The 17,779-nt window shown below is 57.0% G+C and overlaps 7 protein-coding genes across 7 annotated transcripts; 3 read left to right on the forward strand and 4 right to left on the reverse strand.

Annotated features, from left to right (window-relative positions):
- Positions 1 to 250: 250 nt before the first annotated feature.
- On the forward strand, positions 251 to 3,755 carry N657DRAFT_567990 (uncharacterized protein; the record flags this gene model as incomplete). The annotated part of the gene is made up of 4 exons (XM_062788554.1): positions 251 to 763; positions 822 to 1,343; positions 1,406 to 3,438; positions 3,509 to 3,755. The coding sequence occupies 4 exons, from the start codon at positions 251 to 253 to the stop codon at positions 3,753 to 3,755; spliced, it is 3,315 nt and encodes a 1,104-aa protein (XP_062650118.1).
- Positions 3,756 to 4,953: 1,198 nt separating this feature from the next.
- N657DRAFT_679297 (uncharacterized protein) lies at positions 4,954 to 5,602 on the reverse strand (the record flags this gene model as incomplete). The annotated part of the gene is made up of 3 exons (XM_062796170.1): positions 4,954 to 5,226; positions 5,263 to 5,376; positions 5,444 to 5,602. 3 exons carry the CDS (start codon positions 5,600 to 5,602, stop codon positions 4,954 to 4,956), a joined length of 546 nt encoding a protein of 181 aa, XP_062650119.1.
- A 164-nt stretch (positions 5,603 to 5,766) lies between these two features.
- On the reverse strand, positions 5,767 to 9,163 carry N657DRAFT_643141 (heat shock protein 70). Its single transcript, XM_062792482.1, has 6 exons — positions 8,907 to 9,163; positions 8,768 to 8,829; positions 8,638 to 8,669; positions 7,118 to 8,570; positions 6,638 to 6,943; positions 5,767 to 6,573 (listed from the first exon to the last, which is right to left on the reverse strand). The coding sequence occupies exons 1-6, from the start codon at positions 8,917 to 8,919 to the stop codon at positions 6,259 to 6,261; spliced, it is 2,181 nt and encodes a 726-aa protein (XP_062650120.1). The 5' UTR covers positions 8,920 to 9,163; the 3' UTR covers positions 5,767 to 6,258.
- Positions 9,164 to 10,086: 923 nt separating this feature from the next.
- On the forward strand, positions 10,087 to 11,605 carry N657DRAFT_670402 (uncharacterized protein; the record flags this gene model as incomplete). Its single annotated transcript, XM_062795539.1, has 5 exons — positions 10,087 to 10,235; positions 10,275 to 10,344; positions 10,436 to 10,552; positions 10,703 to 11,062; positions 11,127 to 11,605. Exons 1-5 carry the CDS (start codon positions 10,185 to 10,187, stop codon positions 11,603 to 11,605), a joined length of 1,077 nt encoding a protein of 358 aa, XP_062650121.1. The 5' UTR covers positions 10,087 to 10,184.
- A 230-nt stretch (positions 11,606 to 11,835) lies between these two features.
- Positions 11,836 to 15,123, reverse strand: N657DRAFT_304727 (glycosyltransferase family 2 protein). Its single transcript, XM_062786700.1, has 3 exons — positions 14,928 to 15,123; positions 14,703 to 14,869; positions 11,836 to 14,647 (listed from the first exon to the last, which is right to left on the reverse strand). Exons 1-3 carry the CDS (start codon positions 14,964 to 14,966, stop codon positions 12,145 to 12,147), a joined length of 2,709 nt encoding a protein of 902 aa, XP_062650122.1. The 5' UTR covers positions 14,967 to 15,123; the 3' UTR covers positions 11,836 to 12,144.
- Positions 15,124 to 15,950: 827 nt separating this feature from the next.
- Positions 15,951 to 16,811, reverse strand: N657DRAFT_304753 (uncharacterized protein). The gene has a single exon (XM_062786701.1). The coding sequence runs from the start codon at positions 16,711 to 16,713 to the stop codon at positions 16,249 to 16,251; it is 465 nt and encodes a 154-aa protein (XP_062650123.1). The 5' UTR covers positions 16,714 to 16,811; the 3' UTR covers positions 15,951 to 16,248.
- On the forward strand, positions 16,599 to 17,695 carry N657DRAFT_305194 (uncharacterized protein). The gene is made up of 2 exons (XM_062786702.1): positions 16,599 to 16,817; positions 16,930 to 17,695. Exon 2 carries the CDS (start codon positions 16,974 to 16,976, stop codon positions 17,595 to 17,597), a length of 624 nt encoding a protein of 207 aa, XP_062650124.1. The 5' UTR covers positions 16,599 to 16,817; positions 16,930 to 16,973; the 3' UTR covers positions 17,598 to 17,695.
- The last annotated feature ends 84 nt before the right edge of the window (positions 17,696 to 17,779 follow it).

Consider the following 17,779-nt stretch of genomic DNA (forward strand, 5'->3'; position numbering starts at 1 on the left):
CCTTCTGGTCCCAAGACAGGACCACGCTGACCTCCGCTAGGAACCCCTACCGTACAGCTTTTTTTGCTGCATAGAGGTTCTGTTTGCCACGACCACAATTCGGCTACTTTCTGCCGATAGAATTTCGCAGTTCTTAACAGACTCGTTGGGCCAGCACTCCTTTGACACGACTTGACTGCGTGACAACGAGCCCGACCATCTGCATCCACACAAAGAACACCACAGGAACAAGAAAGAACAGCGACTCAAAATGGCGCCCAAGAAGAAGGGAGGCAAGAAGGGCGGAAACGACGACTGGGAGGCCGAGCTTGGCGAGAGCATCGCCCCGGCCAACGCCGCCGCTTCTCCCACCGCTGATGCACCTGCCGACGACGACGAGGACTCAGTGGGCGGCGGCGGTCTCATGAACCGGATGCGCAAGCTCAAGGAGAAGCGCAAGAAGAAGGGCCTCAGCGAGGACTGGCTCGATGGGGAGGACGCTGCTCAAGGTGGTGACGCACAGCCTTCGGACGCGGCGCCCGCACTACCGGATCTCTCGGCCAAGCAGGCCGAGGAGGCGAATCTCGACGACGAGTTTGCGCTGCCGGATAAGAAGGGCAAGGGCGGCAAGGGCAAGCAGCAGCAACAAAAGCCTGCCCCCGCTGCTGCTGCTCCCGCCACCGCGAAGGATGAGGATCATGACGCCGAGACCGGGAGGGTGTTGACCAAGGCCGAGAAGGAGAAGTTGAAGAAGGAGAGGGAGAAGCAGCGGAAGAAGGAGCAGGTATGATAACCGCTATCTTCCAGTGACACCATCACCAAAACTAACACCTGCTTGACAGGCCGCTAAGAAGAAGGCCACCGCCCCAGCCAAGGCGGAGCCCGCGAAGCCCGCCGCCGCCGCGGCCGCCGAGGAAAAGAAGGCCGAGACACCAGTCGCCGCACCTGCCGCTGCCGATGCCGGTGGCAAGAAGAAGAAGCTTCCCGCGCACCTGCTGGCTCTCCAGAAGCAACAAGAGGAGTTGCGGCGGCGGCAAGAGGAGGAAGCGCGCTTGCGCGAGGAGGAGAGGAAAAGGATAGAGGAAGAGGAGCGCAGGGAAGCCGAGGAGCAGAAGCGCAGGGAGGAGGAAAAGGCGCGCAAGAAGCAGAAGGAGAAGGAGCGCATCGAGCAACTCAAGCGCGAGGGCAAATACCTCACCAAGGCCCAGAAGGAGGAGAAGGCCCGCAACGAGCGGAAGTTGCAGCAGATGATTGCTGCAGGCATCAAGGTTGGCGCTCTAGTCGAGGGTGAGGCTGAGGAGAAGGAGAAGAAAGAGAAGGAGAAGAGGAAGGCGGATGCTAGGAAACGGGGTGGCCGGTCAAAGGTATGTGCTTTGCTCAAGTTCATTATGTCCTTTGAGTGTCGGATGACTAATCCATCTTTTAGATCGACGAAGAGAAGGCTCTGGCGGAGGCTGCCGAGCGGGCGAGGTTGCAGGCTGAGGCTGCCCTCAAGGAGGCAGAGGAGAAGGCTCGCCTTGAGCGGGAAAAGGCCGAGGCCGAGGCTGCTGCGAAGGCCCAGGCCGCCAAGGCCGCCGCCGCCGAGGATAGCGTAGATGAGGACTGGGAGGCTGCCGCCGAATCGGAGAAGGAAGACGTTAAAGATAGCTGGGATGCTGAGACCGAGGACGAAGCGGAAAAGAAAGAGGAGGCGGGGAAGAGCAGTGAAGCCAACGGTAAGGCGCAGGCTTTGCCTTCGCGGCCGAAAGCCAAAGAGGAGGAAGAGGAGTCGGAGGAGGATGATTCCGAGGAAGAGTCGGAGGACGACGAGAAGACGACCCAAGCCAAGCTTGCCGAAGCCCAGAGGAAGAGGGAGGCTGCCGAGCGCCGCGAGAAGGCTCACCAGGCTGCTCTTGCTGCTCGGTCAAAGGACAATTTGCGCTCGCCGATTTGCTGTATTCTCGGGCACGTCGATACCGGCAAGACCAAGCTGCTCGACAAGATCCGGCAGACCAACGTCCAGGAAGGCGAAGCCGGTGGTATCACTCAGCAGATTGGTGCCACATACTTCCCAGTCGATGCCATACGGCAAAAGACTGCTGTGGTCAATCGCGACGGCAAGTTTGAGTTCAAGGTACCCGGTCTCCTCATCATCGATACCCCCGGTCACGAGTCCTTCTCCAACCTGCGATCTCGCGGTTCCTCGCTCTGTAACATCGCCATCCTGGTCGTCGATATCATGCACGGTCTTGAACCGCAGACTCTCGAGTCCATGAAGCTGCTGCGTGAGCGCAAGACGCCCTTCATTGTTGCGCTCAACAAGATCGATCGTCTGTACGGCTGGAAGAAGATCGACAACAACGGCTTCCAGGAGTCGTTGGCGCTGCAGAACAAGGCCGTGCAGAATGAGTTCAAGAACCGCCTCGAGCAGACCAAGCTTGCCTTTGCCGAGCAGGGTTTCAACTCGGAGCTGTTCTACGAGAACAAGTCGATGGCGCGATACGTCTCGCTGGTGCCCACTTCGGCCCACACAGGCGAGGGTATTCCCGACATGCTCAAGCTGATCGTCCAGCTCACCCAGGAGAGGATGGTGGGCTCGCTGATGTACCTGTCGGAGGTCCAGGCTACCGTCCTCGAAGTCAAGGCCATCGAAGGGTTCGGCATGACCATCGATGTCATCCTGTCCAACGGTATTCTCCGCGAAGGCGACCGCATCGTCCTTTGTGGTACAGAAGGTGTCATCAAGACAAACATCAGGGCGCTGCTCACGCCTGCTCCGCTCAAGGAACTCCGTGTCAAGTCGCAATACGTGCACAACAAGGAGGTCAAGGCCGCGATGGGTGTCAAGATCAGCGCGCCCGGGCTCGAGGGAGCCATCGCTGGCTCGCGGCTGCTCGTCGTCGGCCCTGATGACGATGAGTCGGATCTTGAGGACGAGGTCGAGTCGGATCTTGCCACTCTGTTCAGCCGAGTCGAAAAGTCGGGTCGCGGTGTCAGCGTGCAGGCGTCGACGCTCGGTTCGCTTGAAGCCCTGCTCGACTTCCTCAAGGATTGCAAGATCCCCGTCGCCAATGTCGGCATCGGCCCCGTGTACAAGCGCGACGTCATGCAGTGCGGCATCATGCTGGAGAAAGCGCCCGACTACGCTGTCATGCTTTGTTTTGATGTCAAGGTCGACAAGGAGGCGCAGGCGTATGCCGAAGAGCAGGGCATCAAGATCTTCACTGCCGACATCATCTACCATCTTTTTGACGCCTTCACCAAACACATCCAAGAGCAGAACGAGAAGAAGAAGGAGGAGTCCAAGATGCTGGCCGTCTTCCCATGTGTGCTCAGCCCCGTGGCCGTGTTCAACAAGACCAGCCCCATCGTGGTCGGTGTAGATGTCGTGGAGGGCTCGCTCCGGCTCAACACGCCCATCGCGGCCATTAAGACCGACCCCACGACGGGCGCCAAGCAGATTGTCGCACTCGGTAGAGTGTACGTTCCCCTCCGTTTACCGAGCTCTTTGTTTCCACCACGATTACTAACTATTTGACATTAAAAACAGAACGTCTATCGAGCGAGACCACAAGCAGATTCAGGTGTGTAAGAAGGGCCAGCCGTCGGTGGCTGTGAAGATCGAGATGGGTGGGCACCAGCCCACGTACGGGCGCCATCTCGAGGAAAAGGACATGCTCTTCTCGCAGATCTCGCGCGCCAGCATCGACACGCTCAAGCAGTTCTACCGGAGCGATGTCACGAACGACGAATGGCAGCTCATTATCAAGCTGAAGCCTATGTTTGACATTGCGTAGGTTGACGTGGTTGGGGTATCGCATTGCCGGGACAAGAACGGATGGGGTTGTGCAGTGGGTGTTGAATGTAGATTGAGGAGGGATGGGCAAATCGGGCATGGGGAATAAAAGAGTAGCACAAAAGTCGGGGTATGGTCCATTGATGAACGGTTGACGATGAGGCTTGTGGGTGCATTTAACTCTTAAACGTTGTACTACTTTGAGCTAGTTCATGCACACTTTTATGGTTGCCTTTGCTGGACTTGTCTGGATGACTCGTGATCGTGTCTGCGCTGATGAACCACCTATCCACAGCATCCGTGTTGAAAATGATCTTACCCTACGTATGTACTGTACATACACATTGGTACTCGGTATAGAAATCCAACGCTGCTCTCCTCGTACATTCCCTCCTTTGTTCTGCTTCCGGCATGACAGCTCATTCGTGTGAACAGGGAACGGGGCCACGACCTCACCGGGTGGGCAAATCAGCATTGCTTGTTCTGGGATGGTCTCGAGGAAAGCTGTAAGGCACCATCAGGTTGCGAACTTTGCTTTCTACTGTTTCTATGCTGGATCATCAGATCACCAGCGTCAATCTACGGGCAACTTACGCGCATCTGGTTGAGGTGATCAGCCTGAGTCCATGATCACCTAGACCAACAACATGACCACAACCTTCTGTGAGCCCTCATAGAGAGGAAGAAGCCGTTTCTTCGGAGGCTCCTATAACCTCCTTGCCACTCTCAGATTTCTGTCCAAAAATCCAGAAGTGTCACCTCTCCAACCGAGTTCCGCTTGACAGAAGGGAACTTGTCTCCGGGATACCCCAATACCTTGCCTCCACCTCCATCTCGTGGTCCGGCAGCCCTCAGAACGGCCGCTGCCACAGAGTGAACAGAAAAAAAGGCAGAGCCTTGGCGCAAACCAATTGACAGCTAAGGTCAATGGGCGGCTTGCCTCATGGCTCTCTCCAGCGCGGTGGTAGCTCGTTAAAGAAACAGACAAGGGCCGTGTGCTCTCCGCCACAAAAGGCCAGACGCTCTGGTTGTTTTCACTCGCTATGCCTCGGTCAACCATACACCACCTCGGGAGCCGGCTGATAAACCGAGTCCCAGTATTCGATGGCAGTTCCGACCATATCGTAAAGCTCCCCAGTGATCAGATGGCCTGCTCTCATCATCCACCCGTCGTCGTCCTCCTCCTCCTGCTGCTGCTGCTACTTCTCCTGCTTCTTCTCCGGGGGCCGGCCAAAGTCGTACTCGTCGTAGCACCGCACGAGATATACGCAGCCCACGTCCAACGGACCCTGTCCTATCCACTGCATGACGCTGCTGAGCGAGTCCTCGTCCACCTGCACAAAATAAAGATAGCGCCAGCTCAAGATCGCAGCATCCGGGTTCCTCCGCGGGTTCCCAGCCCGCACGGCCGTCGTGCGCCACTCGCAGAAGCGCCGGCGGAGCTGCTCCCGCGACGCGCCGTCCAGCGTGGCCTGATCCGACATGAAGGTCTAGTCCAACGGGCGCACGACGGCCGCGGGCACCTCCTCCTCGCCGGGCCTGGATGGTTGTGACTCACACGTCCACTCCTGGACGCAAGCCTTGAAGCCCTCCCAGGCGATGTCGTCTTTGTACGTGGTGCGCTAGATGACCCAGCCCCATTTGTTTTCGTTGAGGTCCTGCAGGTCCTACTGGATCCGTTCAAGATACTGGGACACGGAGCGAGAGCGAGGGCATGAGGCAGGCCGGTGCCGATCTGTGCAAGGTGGCTGGCTGTCTGATGAGATGGGGTGCGGGCTGGAAGTAGCGTTGTCGGACAAGCGTGTGCCAAAGGGCGGGGGTGGGAGTCCAGCAGAAGGTGGGCGGCATTGTGTCAGGGATGCGCTGGTGTTTGTCGCGAGTTGATATCCGGTTTCCCATAAAAGCATAAGTGCCAGTTTATGTATTGTACGTCACCGGGCTGAGCAGGGGTTTCTGCCGAGAGAGTGAGCATAGATTTCTTGTGTAAATAATCCGTACTGGAGTAAGGAATGCGCTTATCGGAGCGTGTCGATCCCTTGACCATTTTCGACCACCCCTATAATCGGATGATCCTGAACGACATGGTTGCAGTTACCTGTTGGTCTCCCTTCACTTCAGATTATACCATACTATACTATACCAGCAGCTAGATTCCAGGCCGCTCTTTGAGATGTGGTGTGTCCAGACCAACAACCGTCCATTTACCTCTACACGCACCTTGTAAAAGCCGAAACTCCACCATCATCATATTGCCTCTACGCATGCAATCTTCCTTTGGAAACCCTCTACATCAGTCATTCTACTCTCCTAACAACGAGATTCCATAACAGCGACAAATCATCGACGCCCAACACATGCTTTCGCTTCATATTCCTATGAGAAGAGCCCATCTATCAGAAGACCACCACATGCAGGGCTTTTTAGCGCCCTCACATTCACATCCCGAAAGGGGACAAAAAAAGAAATCCCAAAGAAGCCATAAGAACCATGCATAGGTGGGTCCTTTACGGGTCACCGGCCTCCTCGACCTCAGGCTTGGGCGGGGCATCCGCATCCTTCATTTCCTCGTCCTTGGCCTCGCCGCCGTTGGCGCCGCCTTCTTGTTGCGGCTTCTCGCCCTCGGCAGCCTTGCGCGCCTCGGCCTCGGCCGCCGCCTTCTTGGCCCGCTCCTCTTCCAGTCTGGCTTGGAGCGCCTGGCGCTCGGCCTCGACCTTCTCAAAGTGGCGCTGCACCACGGGGCCGGCCAGGGCACGGATCTCGTCCATCTTGGCGATGTAGACAGCCTTGGTGGCGTCGTCGCCCTCGTCGTAGAGCCAGTCCTACACGCCCGTGTTAGCATTCACCCTTCCGTTCCGTAAGCGTGTCGGAATGAGCTCAACCTACCTCCGTAGAAGTGAGCTTCTCGCGGATCTTGTCCTTCTCTTCCTCACTCGCGAACTCAGCGTACTGGTCATCCAGCTTGTTGCGGAGCTCGTAGATGTACGTCTCCAGCTCGTTCTTCTTCTCCTCGGTGTCGGCGACCAGCTTGTCCTCCATGAGCATGGCGGCTTCCTTCTCGGCAAAGGCATTCTTGACCGACGGCTCTAGCGTCTGTGTGGCGCTGACGATGGGCAGCTCGCCCTTACGAATTTGCTTCTTGACCTTGCGCGTCTTTGGCTTCTCATCCTTGGCTGCGTCTGTGTCCATGGCCTTTTGCGATGACTCAGTGGTTAGCCTGTCTCCTGTCTGCTCCTCACCCGCCCCGCCCTCGGATTCGCCAGATGCAGGAGCCGCCGTCTTGCGACGCTTTGATTCCCTCTCAGACATCTCGTCCGGCCCCCCCGTGTCCACCTGCACCGAAGCCGTCTGAATAAGAATACTCACATCGGGGTCCTTCTTCTCCCCACTCTCCTCCTTAATCTCCTCCTCCACCTCCTGGTCCTCGACGTAGTAGCCGCTCTCGACATTTAGGACGCCGTGGATGTTGACGCGGGCCTTGAGCTTGCAAATCATGAAATCCTCGGGCCCGCCGGTCGCCTTGACTCCCTTGACTGAAAAGCGACCGATAAAGGGCGAAACCTTGCCGGGGAGACCCTCGGGGTTGGCGTACCTGGCTTCGAGGTCAAACGGCTGCTTGCGGTAGAAGGTAAGGATCTTGGTGGAGGGCATCACATTGCCCTTGTTGAAGACAGTAAGACTGGTGTCCTCGTCAGGGATGTCGGCATCCTTCTCCCAAGCGAACTCAATCGGGTAGCTGATGACGTCCTGAACGGCAAAGTCGCGGACCCTGAAGACGGGAGAGAGGATGGCGCAGCTGAAGGCGCACCCACGGGCGATGGCCTCGTCCAGGTTCAAGGTGAAGGAGAGCGGCTTGCCGAAGAAGGCTTGGATGCGCTCCTTGATGGCGGGCACACGGCTGCCACCACCGACGACCTCGATTATGTCAATCTCCTCCTTGGACAGCTTGGATTCGGCGAGCGCCTGCTCCAAAACGGTGTCGACGCGATTAAGCAGAGGCTCGATCATGGCCTCGAATTCCTGGCGGGTAATCATGGCACGGACGTCGATGTCGTTCATGAGCGACTCAATGTTCATGGGCGCCTGCTGATTGGCCGACAGCACCTTCTTGAGTTTCTCGGCGGCGGCGTAGACGCGCGTCAGGGCCTTTGGGTTGCTAAAGATGTCAATTTTGTACTTGCCGTGGAACTCCTTTTGCAAGTGCTCGACAAGCGCCCAATCAAAGTCGCGGCCGCCAAAATGGCGGTCGAAGGCGTTGCCCTTGACGGCAAGCTCGCCCTTTCTGAACTCAACGATGGAGCAGCTGTAGTCGCTGTAGCCAACATCGACGAAGGCCACACGACGTGGCGTCTCTTCGGCTGAAGGCAAGTCCAGCTTGGTGATGCCATAACCAAGGGCGGCGGCAGTGGTGTCGTTGATGAGGCGGAGCACTTTGAGGCCGGCAATGTCGGCGGCATCGATCAGGGCGCGGCGCTGGGCGTCGGTGAACCAAGCCGGCACGCTCATGACCATATCCGAGACCGGGAGCTTGAGCTCGGCGGCCGTTGTCTGCTTGATCTTGCTAAGGAACATGGCGACGAGCTGTGTCGCGGTGAAGCGTTCCTTCTTGCCGAGGTAGTTCACCTCGGCACCAACCTGGCCATCGATGTCGACCAGTGGCGCAGAGATGTACTTCTGCTCGATTTGAATGTCGGGATCATTGAAAGAGCGTCCCACAAGGCGCTTTAGGCAGCCGACCGTGTTCTTGAGGTTGGAGATCTCCTGCGTCTTTGCGGGCTCGCCGAGGTAGCGGGACTTGGGCCCGAAGCCAACCAGTGACCTGTTTGGGCAACGTTAGCCGCTGGCTGCGCGAGGCGGCGCAGGACCGATTGAGAGGTTATACGTACGGAGTCGCTCGGTTGGAGACCTCGTTGGTGATCTGTACGGCGAAAATGTGAGTCTGCGTGCCTACTCTGATACTTCGCCGATCTCTTGTAAAGATGGTTGTCCGTAAAAGTAGTGGGGGACCTGACGTACCACATCGACACCGCGATTCCTGGCAACGGCGATGACGGTGTTGAGAGAACCGAAATCGACACCTAGAGCGCAGAGAACAGGTCAGCGCCAAGTTCCTCGCCTGCGTGGAGGCCACCTGAACCGACAATCGCATACTTACCGACGACACTCATGTTGGGCGGAAAGTGAGGGGTACTAGATGATCAGGCCTTGTGTAAACAAATCGGTCGAGGATTGAGACGGCGAGTCGCGTTGGTAGAATCGGAGGCAGGCTCACCAACTCAGTTAAGGGCGGTGTTGTACGTGTTGGGGGATGCAGGTCTGCGCAGATGCAGGATCCGGCAGTTGGTATATCGGGTGCAGAGAATGGGATTTGGTGTAGTCGTCTTCAAGCTCTTGCAAAAAGCGAGAAGTTCAATTGGCAGCAACGCAGAAAAAATCAGACCTAGGTGCCCGATTCTGGTGGTGCTGCTTCAGAGGCGGGGTTCTCTTCCATGGGCCTAATGGGGTGTATCGATTAGCCCTGCACAAGGGTGTAGACACAGCCAAGACATCCGGAACCTAGGAGAATCTTCGAAACTGACCTAAGAAAACCGAGCGTTTATACCGATACTCTTTACCCAACATGGCTGCCTCAGCGGTACAGCCCAAGAATGAAAATTTCCGTACTAGTGAAAACTTTATATGGAAAAGTATTGAGGTGTATTCTGTTGAAGTTAGAAAACAGTCAATGGAAACTGACCGTGGAGTGTTGCCTGGACGACTTACGACTTACTCTCGAGTCCTGCCCTGCCAAGCAAGGGATTGAAAAGTCGCCAATGGTCTTATCACGCTTTACACACCCCAGGTGTCCTTATCCCTATCACCCCACTTCCAGTTTGCCGCAGTCAACAGCACACCGCCAACAAGCAATCAACTTTCAAGCAGCAGGCCTCCACACTTTCTGTGCCCCGCCATCTTGTGCTGAAGTAGGTTGTGAGAGAGAGCTTCCTCAGAATTCAACCCATGCACCAGTCTTTTAGAGCGGAGGAGCATCGCCAGTTGACGTGACTGACTGGCCCGGCTGGTCAGCCTTCCTTCCAAGTGATAGCAATTGCGGGGCGTCCCAAAGCACCCCAGACTTCAAAAGGCACTGACGAGTTTGCGGCTTCTGTGCCCACACCACAACCGCACGCTGTTTGTCATTCCTTCGTCGAAGACCCCGCAAATGTTGGGCCCCAATAACCCATAACAACTCCCTGCTGGAGAGTGCAACCCAAGGCTTTGGATATCTGTTTTAGCAACAATAACTGCATTGAGGAATTGAACTCTGGTCCACGGCCGGTCGCAGAGCAGCGGTACTGACATTGCCAGCAACCTCGCGGATGGTCTGACACTGTATCAGCCCGGCTGGGGCCAACACGTGTGGGGAATATGCCTTTTCAAGTCGCAACATCAAATGGCTGACCTTTTCCCAGGGCTTTTTCTTTCTCTCGTATGGGGCATACATGTATGTACGGCTTGTGCGGTTGCTGATTGGCTTCGCTAGGGCGAGGAAGTGGGAAAGATTGCAACGGACAATGCCATGAGGGCGAGTCGACTGTCGCCTTGTCTTCTTGGTTTGTCCTTTCCCGACCTACATGTACCCCCTTTCCGAGCCGACCTAGACACCGGGGCTAACGGATACCTACCTGCCTTTGCCTGACACAGGGGAGGTGGTTTTACTGCTCAAAGCGGTGTCGGCGCTTGCAACAGAGGACTCAAGGCGTTCTGTTGTGCGGCCAACGACTGGGCGGCGACCACAAAAGGCTGCCGCTGGACCGACTGGTAAGCATTATGGATCATCTTGACTTTCTCCCCTAGGTAAACACTCGCACGCACCATTGCTGACCGGACCCTGGCTGGCCAAGTGATGGGAAATGTGACTCGGCGACCGAGGAGGAGCGGGCCTCGGTAGTTGACTGCTCGTGGCTCAAGAGCAGCAAGTGGCTTGCCTGGTGATCATAAGCGACGCCTGGATGGGTTGTTTCTGGAGCCGATCCAAGCCGCTTTGCTGCCGTGTTCGCAAGCCCAAACTGCCCGATTTGGAGTGCTCCGTGTCGGGCTGCGCCCTCGATGCCCAGATATGCAGCGGCGAGATGGACCATAACGGCAACTACAAGCGCGACAGCGATGAGAATGCCGTGGACATGGACATGGACATGGGCTGCGCACTGGACAAGCGCGGGGCGGCCCAAGGATACAATGCCTGGGTCTATGGGGTCGAGGTGGTCACGAGGGAGCTGCGCTACGACAGCCAGGCGCACTGGATGGAAGCCTTTCGAAACAGCGCCGCGGGTATCGCCAAAGCCTACTGGTACATGCGGTGGAGAGAATGCACCTCTCCGCAGATGCAAGCCAGGCCTTTTCGAGGACAGGGAGCAGGCGCCCCAAGAGGTGGACCTGGAGCACATCATCCCGGCGGTCGTCCCACTGGGTCGCTTCGTCGCGACCTCGATGAATTGGCCTTGTTCCGACCTGTCCCGCTGGGCAGACAACGCGTGGTGCCGGAGGGAACGAACAACCGTGCCGCGAACCAACACCGAGTTTTGGCGGAATGTCTGGAACAGCGCCACCTTGCCCAGCGACGCCGAGTCCTTGGGCTACCAGATGCCGTTCGAATTCATTGCGGATGAGCTTGCTTCGACCCAGAACCGGTCGATCATAGTGCTTCTGCAACGGTCCGTCAACGGCCTCAAAGGCAGGCTCGAGGTTTCCAACAGCCCCATGGCGAACAGTACGTTCCAGGCCTTGGTCCGACAAACCATCAACGACGCAAATGAGGCGGCCGTAGAGGCTTTCTTTGGCCCCATGCCCGAGGTAGGACCCCCCCTTCATTAGAACGACTCCGACACACGGGACACCGAATGCTCACTGACCCGCAACCCCCTCAAAAATCAAAGACGATTGCCATTTTTGAGTACGCGAACCATCCAGAAATAGGATCTCGCGCCGAGAATGTGGCTCTCGAAATCCGCCGCCGTCTGGGGCGAATCAAAACTGGCTGTATGACAGGATTTCCTATGTCCGGCGTCAGTATCAGGCCCTACCGGACTGGTAAGATTCTTCCTCCTCTTCGTCTCCTTTTTTGGTGCGTCCCTACTGTCCCCATCACTGACATGACGTACGTGACAGCGTACTCGCCGAGCTCAACACCATCGAAGGCAAGATCGAAGATTGCTACTACCCCCTTGAAAAAGCCGGAAAACAAGAATCAGTAATCAGAGCAACCGTTCGCTAGACAATCAATTCAATCTAGATTGCTCACTTTGCCAGTGGGATACGGCCCCTGGAACATACACATGTCCCCTGTCAAACACTCAATCAACCCCAGATCCCAGTGCCTAAGTACTATCAACCTGCACCACCCCAGTCCCCGACTACCAGCCCTTCCCCCTCTGATCCGCCTGCTCCTTTCCCACATTTGACGGCGCATTAACCCCCTCCATGGCCAACTCGACCTCATCCCTCGTAACGGGCCTCGTCCAGCTCGCCCGTCCCAACGGACTCCTCCCTGACCGCCCACCCACAGTCTGCGGCGGCGGCGGAGGCGGATTCAGATGCGGGATAAGCGACTGCCTCTTGCCCGCAGTGCCTCCCTCTTCTCCAAGCGAATCCGTCGACCCTCCCTGAAATTGCGACTGGGATTGCTGTTGCTGATGCGATTCATGAACCGACCCAGCCCGCGACGACGCAGACCCCGAGCTACCGCCAGCGATCATCATCATCATCTCATCGCCGTCGCCGTCCCCCACCTCATAGACTATCCCCGTCGTCGTCTGCTGTGGCCGACTCAGGGGAGTCAGGGAGGAGGGCGGCCCCCAGACCCGCGATGACGACGGTGACAGCGACGCAACGAGTTGGCTCTGGCCGTGGTTGTGGCTGCCGCTAGCCTGTGCCGCGAGCTCGTATTTCCGCCTGTCCTCCTCCCCCATCAGGCTCTCCACCCGCTGCGGCATGTACACCGACGTGTTGCCTGTCGTGTAGGCTGACAGGGCGCTGTCGAAGGACTCCCTGCTGAGGTGATGTAAGCCCGTTGTTGGGTTGTTGCCGGGGTGGTGGTGATATGGCGTCGTGGTGGTGGTGGCGGGACGGAAAGTCAAATTGTATCCGATGCTGGCCACTGAGTCGTCTGGGTGCTGATACCAGCCAGAGGGGGTGCGCTCCGGCGCGGCGAACTTGCCGATCAGTTTGTCGGGCGGCTGGAGGAGGACGCTGCGGGTGCGGTGGACACCTGAGGTGCCAGAGCCGGTGACGGTGGTGGTGATGCCGGTGGTGGTGATGGTGGGCTTTTGCTTCTTCATGGTCTTGGTTGTGAGGATGGTGCCCTCTTTGCTGGCTTCGGCTTCGGCCAGTTCTTTGCGTTCCTGGGCGGCGGGAATGAATGACTCGGGCACGATGTTGAGGTCGTCTCCAGTCTGTTCGGCTTGCTCGATGGCCTCCTGCGCCGTGGTTGTCGCGTCGGCAGCAGCGGCGTCCGCGCGCGGTCCACCCCAGGTGCGCTGACCGGCTGTGAAGATGCCGTACACCATGTAGTACCAGTTAAAAAAGGGATTTAGCACGAACATCAAGGGGTAGAGCCAGATCTTGAAGCGGCGGAGCTTGGCGCCAAAGTAAATCATCATCAGCCAGTTCAGCCCCAGCGAGATGGCGATGAACCCGACGGGCAGGTCGTTGATGGTTTTGGTGGTGGTCATAAGCGCAAGAACCATGATGAAAAAGAGCAGGGCCGTCGTGCGGATCGTGTTCTGCATGAAGCGGACGAGTACGAGGATGGGATACCGCTTCCACAGCCGCCAGTCGGTCAGCATGCACACTTCGTTGGTGATGAACCCAAGAAACCACCGGCGGCGCTGCTTGATGAGCGAGCGCATCGTCTGCACGGCCTCGGTCTTGCAAAAGGCCGACGTGCACATCTGGATCTGGTACCGCTTCTTCGCTCCGATCATGAACAGGTGCGTCAACCAGCGGTCCTCGCCTAGGTGGCTCTTTGCGAAGTCAAAGAGGTCCTCGCACTGCTCCGCCTTGTCGGCGAAGTAGTACTTTGCCATGCGTCGGAAGGCTGAGAAGCGGAGCATTGTGAGGGCGCCGGGAAGACAAGTGACGGCGCCGCAGCCCGATTCCACAGTCCGCTCGAACAGCTGGCCGTGGATGTACTCCATGTCCTGGAGAAGCGTGATGAGGCTGTGTTTTCTGGTCGTGGATGTGATGACGCCCGTCATGGCGAGCATGTCCCTCCTGTTGCCGGGGCTCAGCTCCATGTCGTAGACAAAGTTCTGCAGGCAGACCCTGTCCAGGATGCAGTCCGAGTCGATGAAGAGAATGAAGAGGTTGTCGTTCCTCCTCAGGTACTCGCGGTACACTTTGTCGATAAGCTTGAACGTCATTTTCTGACAATGTCTCTTCCCTCCGTGAGGAAATCTTGATACCGTGATCCGAGCAGCTTTGTACGTCACATCGATGCTCTTGGGGTACGACTCCAGCGTCAAGGGAACCCCGAGCTTCTCAATGGTGTTGAGGTACAGCTCGTCTTCCTGGTCACCGTCGAAGGAGAGGAAGACGTGGATGCAAGAGGGCGGGTAGTCGCAGTCGACTACTGAGTTGATGGCCGTGACGAGCACCTCGGGCTCCTCTTTGTAGCAGGGCATGACAATGACAACCTTCGGAGCGGACACTTCGTCGAGGACCTGCTTGATGCGCTTCGTCCTGCCGAGCTGGTGGGTGACGATCTGGTAGACGCAGAACAGCCAGGGGATTGTTAAAAGCCCGGCGAAGCTCCAAAAGGCGAACCACTGCAGAAAGGAGACCATGGCCGGAGGCCAGATACGTACGATCTGGCTAGGGAGCGGCAGAGTCACGATCATGATGGGAAGAAAGATGAATCTGCAGCTTGTCAGCCACATTGACTCCCATTACCCCTAAGGAGCTGCATCCATACCTGAGCAAGGTAAACGCAACCCCCACCAAGACTGCGAGAACCCGGACGGTCCAGTGCTCTGCCTTGACAAACACCTTCCACAGACAATAAAGGAAGGCGGCTATCCAGAGGAACCACTCCAGCAAGGCGGCTAGCATCACCAAGCCAACTATTGCGGTGTACACAATCTGAGAGCAGGTCAGTCGCCGTCTTTGCCTCGTGAGATTGAGACCCAAAAATACGTACCTCTCTGAGCGGCCATGTTTCCTCAATATTCCCGACCATGTCGTCGAAGCGGTTGGATAATAGACCTCAGGTTCACAAGGTGTCATCGAACCCCCGCAAACGCGATTTTGTTTGGGAGGAATGGTAGTAATAAAGACAGCAAAAAACCGAGTAAAACCAAGTACGACCCGGAGGGAAGTTTGCCTGCCAACCCGGGATACCAAGAGCGCGGTATGGAGTTGAAATAGCGGTCGACGGCAAGGGACACAAACCGACGGCTACCTGCAGCGCCGTCGTCCACCCAATTATCAACCCCGGCCACGGGCAAACCCGCCCTTTCGTATTGAAGACTTCCCGGACGATGGCCGGGTTTTCTATTCGAGGAAACCGGCGTGCACGCGCCCACACGCAGACCGTGTGACTGTGTCAAGCATCTGATATGAGAAGAACAAAGAAAGCAGGCGAGAGCAAAACCGGGGAGACTGAAGCGGTAAGCACGGAAGAGTCAAGCAGGTAGCAGGCAGGAGACAATAGCCTCTACCGACTCTTCCGCAATCACTCCCCAGCCGGCCGCAGGCCAGGTCATGACTACGACAGCGCTTATCATCCATTGTGAAAACACCTGCAGCATCCGGCGAGAGGGAAATGAGACGGGGGTGCAAGCGCAGTGAGCCAGACGGGAGAAAAAACAATATCCCCAAATGAATCAACAGTTTAGCCGGCCGAGTGCACAAGGCTACGCTCATCTGACGAAAGTAAGCAAAATAATCTCTCTCTCTCGCAAGACCGGCGTCGAATAATCAAATCAGCATTCATTGATGAAGTGAGAAGATGGTACACAGTCGACGCTATATAACCACGTTGCTGTGTCTATCCCCTGGGCCCTGGAGCCGGAGAGTAGCCAGCGCCAGGACGCCGCCCAAGAACGAGGCACAACCAGCAGCCGGACGTCTGTGGTGACAACCAAGCGAAGGAACCAACCAGGCTGCTTGCCTAGGCCACAGACAAGATACCCGCTGGGTGCCGGGACTCGACAACCCCCAAAGCTCAGGAAATATGACACGACACCAAGGTTGCTGTCTGATCCTCGCAAACCCTTGGACCAGACAACGACCACTCTGACACGGCCATAGTATGAACTGCCAGGAGACTTTCCTGGTTTTATGGTAAAGCGAGCGGAGCGGCAAACCACCAGCCGGACCGATAGCCGAACACAAACGAGACGAGCGAGCACTTGCTCTGTAAGTCGTCAAGCGAGTAAAATGAACGATAACATCCGTTCGGGCCCGGGACGGCCAACCCGCAAGGATACCGTTTAACCCGGACTTCAGGATCCCCCGCCTCAGCAAAAGCGCGGCAGCACGCCAACCAACCTAGGAGCTGGGAATCTGGAATTGCCGCGCTCTTCATGTCGTGCTGGACACCCATCAGAGGGGCGGCAGTCCACCAGAACAGGTGAATCGAGAGATACCCGGCCTTGGTCTGGAGTTCCCGAACGTTGTGAAACACTCCTGAAGAAAGAAGAAACGGAAAAAAAAAATAGAAATATAACAAATGAGAACCAGCTAGCCCGTATACGCCGCCATGTCAGACAAGCACGAACCTTAAGGACAACAGAAGACAAAGAAACAAGATCTGCCGAGCCCGCCATGTAGGCTTGGGAAATCCTTGGAAATGTGCGGGGGGCAGGGGCGGCAAGCAACCGGCAACCAAAAGGCGTGCCGCCTCTTGAAGCCGAAAGCCAAGCAAGCAAGGTCGGCAGGGGGCTGCGGGAGATCTCCCAGCCGGCCCAACTTCCGTGCCCCATGGTCCAAATGCGTACCGGTGCAACTCCAAGGACACAGCAGCAACTCCGTAGTAAGGGCACAATACCACACTCGGGGCCTCCACCTTGAAAACCGAGTATTAGGGGTGCGTCACCACTTACGGGAATAGATCCTCACGCTCCACCTCCAGTAATAACTCGGTTTCCACAGCGGCCCAATGTGATCTTTCCAGCCGCTAATGTTACAGATGCAACAAGACCCGGTAAATAAAGGGGAAGGGTTGCGTAGCTCCGTTCGCGCCATGGCATCTCGTGTCGAGGGTCATACAGCGGCAGGGCGACATCGTCACACAGCATTCAACCACTGCAAACAGTCGTCTGGATCCATCAGAAACACGAGAGGAAGCCCCCGAGAGGGAGAAAGGGACGGGAACAAAGGTCGTGTTGAATTCTGCAATCTGTCGTGTATTACGAACTATGTCCGCTTCGTCTGGTCTCGAACCCCTCCGTCCGCCGAGTACACCGATCAGGGCCGACGCTGTCTCACAGACAACAAAGCTGTCTCCTGTGTTCTACACGCGGAATGTGACGCTGACCAGCGGTCCTCTACCAGTCGGCTAAACCGACGGGGTGGTAAGCGACATTTGGAGAGACGCGCCGGTTTCAGTGTCGACTCTCGTCCGTCGATGCGTTCCGTACCCCTCGATTGTAACTGGCTTCCGCGTCGCGTCCATGACTTTGACCCGCTGTCGGTCAGGGTCCTGTTTGGAGAATCCGTATCTGGGTGTCAGTTAATCCGCAAAGCAGGGCAGATCCGGAGACCGCTGGGTCAGTTGGCATGTCGGCACGTTTCGGTCGGCGACCTGCATACTCGGCGGCCAGAGGCACCGGCCTGCACCAATTCAAAGCGCTGGGCCCGTCGCTGAAGGAGTCGGATTTCCTCTGGCGGAATGGATGTAGTCGAATGTATTGCCGGAAGAGTCGATATCAAGTCCTATCAAATGCCGCCCGGCGCGGCCTAGTTAGAGAACTTGCTATTCGATGGACTTGGTCTCACTGCAAACTGCCCGGGCCTAGTGTCTGGTCCTACGCAAAGTAGAGTGCATGC

Source organism: Parathielavia appendiculata (genome assembly GCF_033297405.1).
Source record: "Parathielavia appendiculata strain CBS 731.68 unplaced genomic scaffold N657scaffold_3, whole genome shotgun sequence".
NCBI lineage: Eukaryota > Fungi > Ascomycota > Sordariomycetes > Sordariales > Chaetomiaceae > Parathielavia > Parathielavia appendiculata.

Bases quoted from the DNA above. Each gene is read 5' to 3' on its own strand.
- N657DRAFT_643141 (XM_062792482.1), bottom strand. The intron at 8,571-8,637 runs GTACGTATAACC...TTGCCCAAACAG, and splicing joins GTCTCCAACCGAGCGACTCC to GTCACTGGTTGGCTTCGGGC. The intron at 6,574-6,637 runs GTAGGTTGAGCT...ACGGGCGTGTAG, and splicing joins AGAAGCTCACTTCTACGGAG to GACTGGCTCTACGACGAGGG.
- N657DRAFT_304727 (XM_062786700.1), bottom strand. From the start codon at position 14,966: ATGGTCGGGAATATTGAGGAAACATGGCCGCTCAGAGAG. The intron at 14,870-14,927 runs GTACGTATTTTT...ACCTGCTCTCAG, and splicing joins AAACATGGCCGCTCAGAGAG to ATTGTGTACACCGCAATAGT. The intron at 14,648-14,702 runs GTATGGATGCAG...GACAAGCTGCAG, and splicing joins GTTGCGTTTACCTTGCTCAG to ATTCATCTTTCTTCCCATCA.
- N657DRAFT_304753 (XM_062786701.1), bottom strand. From the start codon at position 16,713: ATGGGGCACGGAAGTTGGGCCGGCTGGGAGATCTCCCGCAGCCCCCTG.
- N657DRAFT_305194 (XM_062786702.1), top strand. From the start codon at position 16,974: ATGGCATCTCGTGTCGAGGGTCATACAGCGGCAGGGCGACATCGTCAC.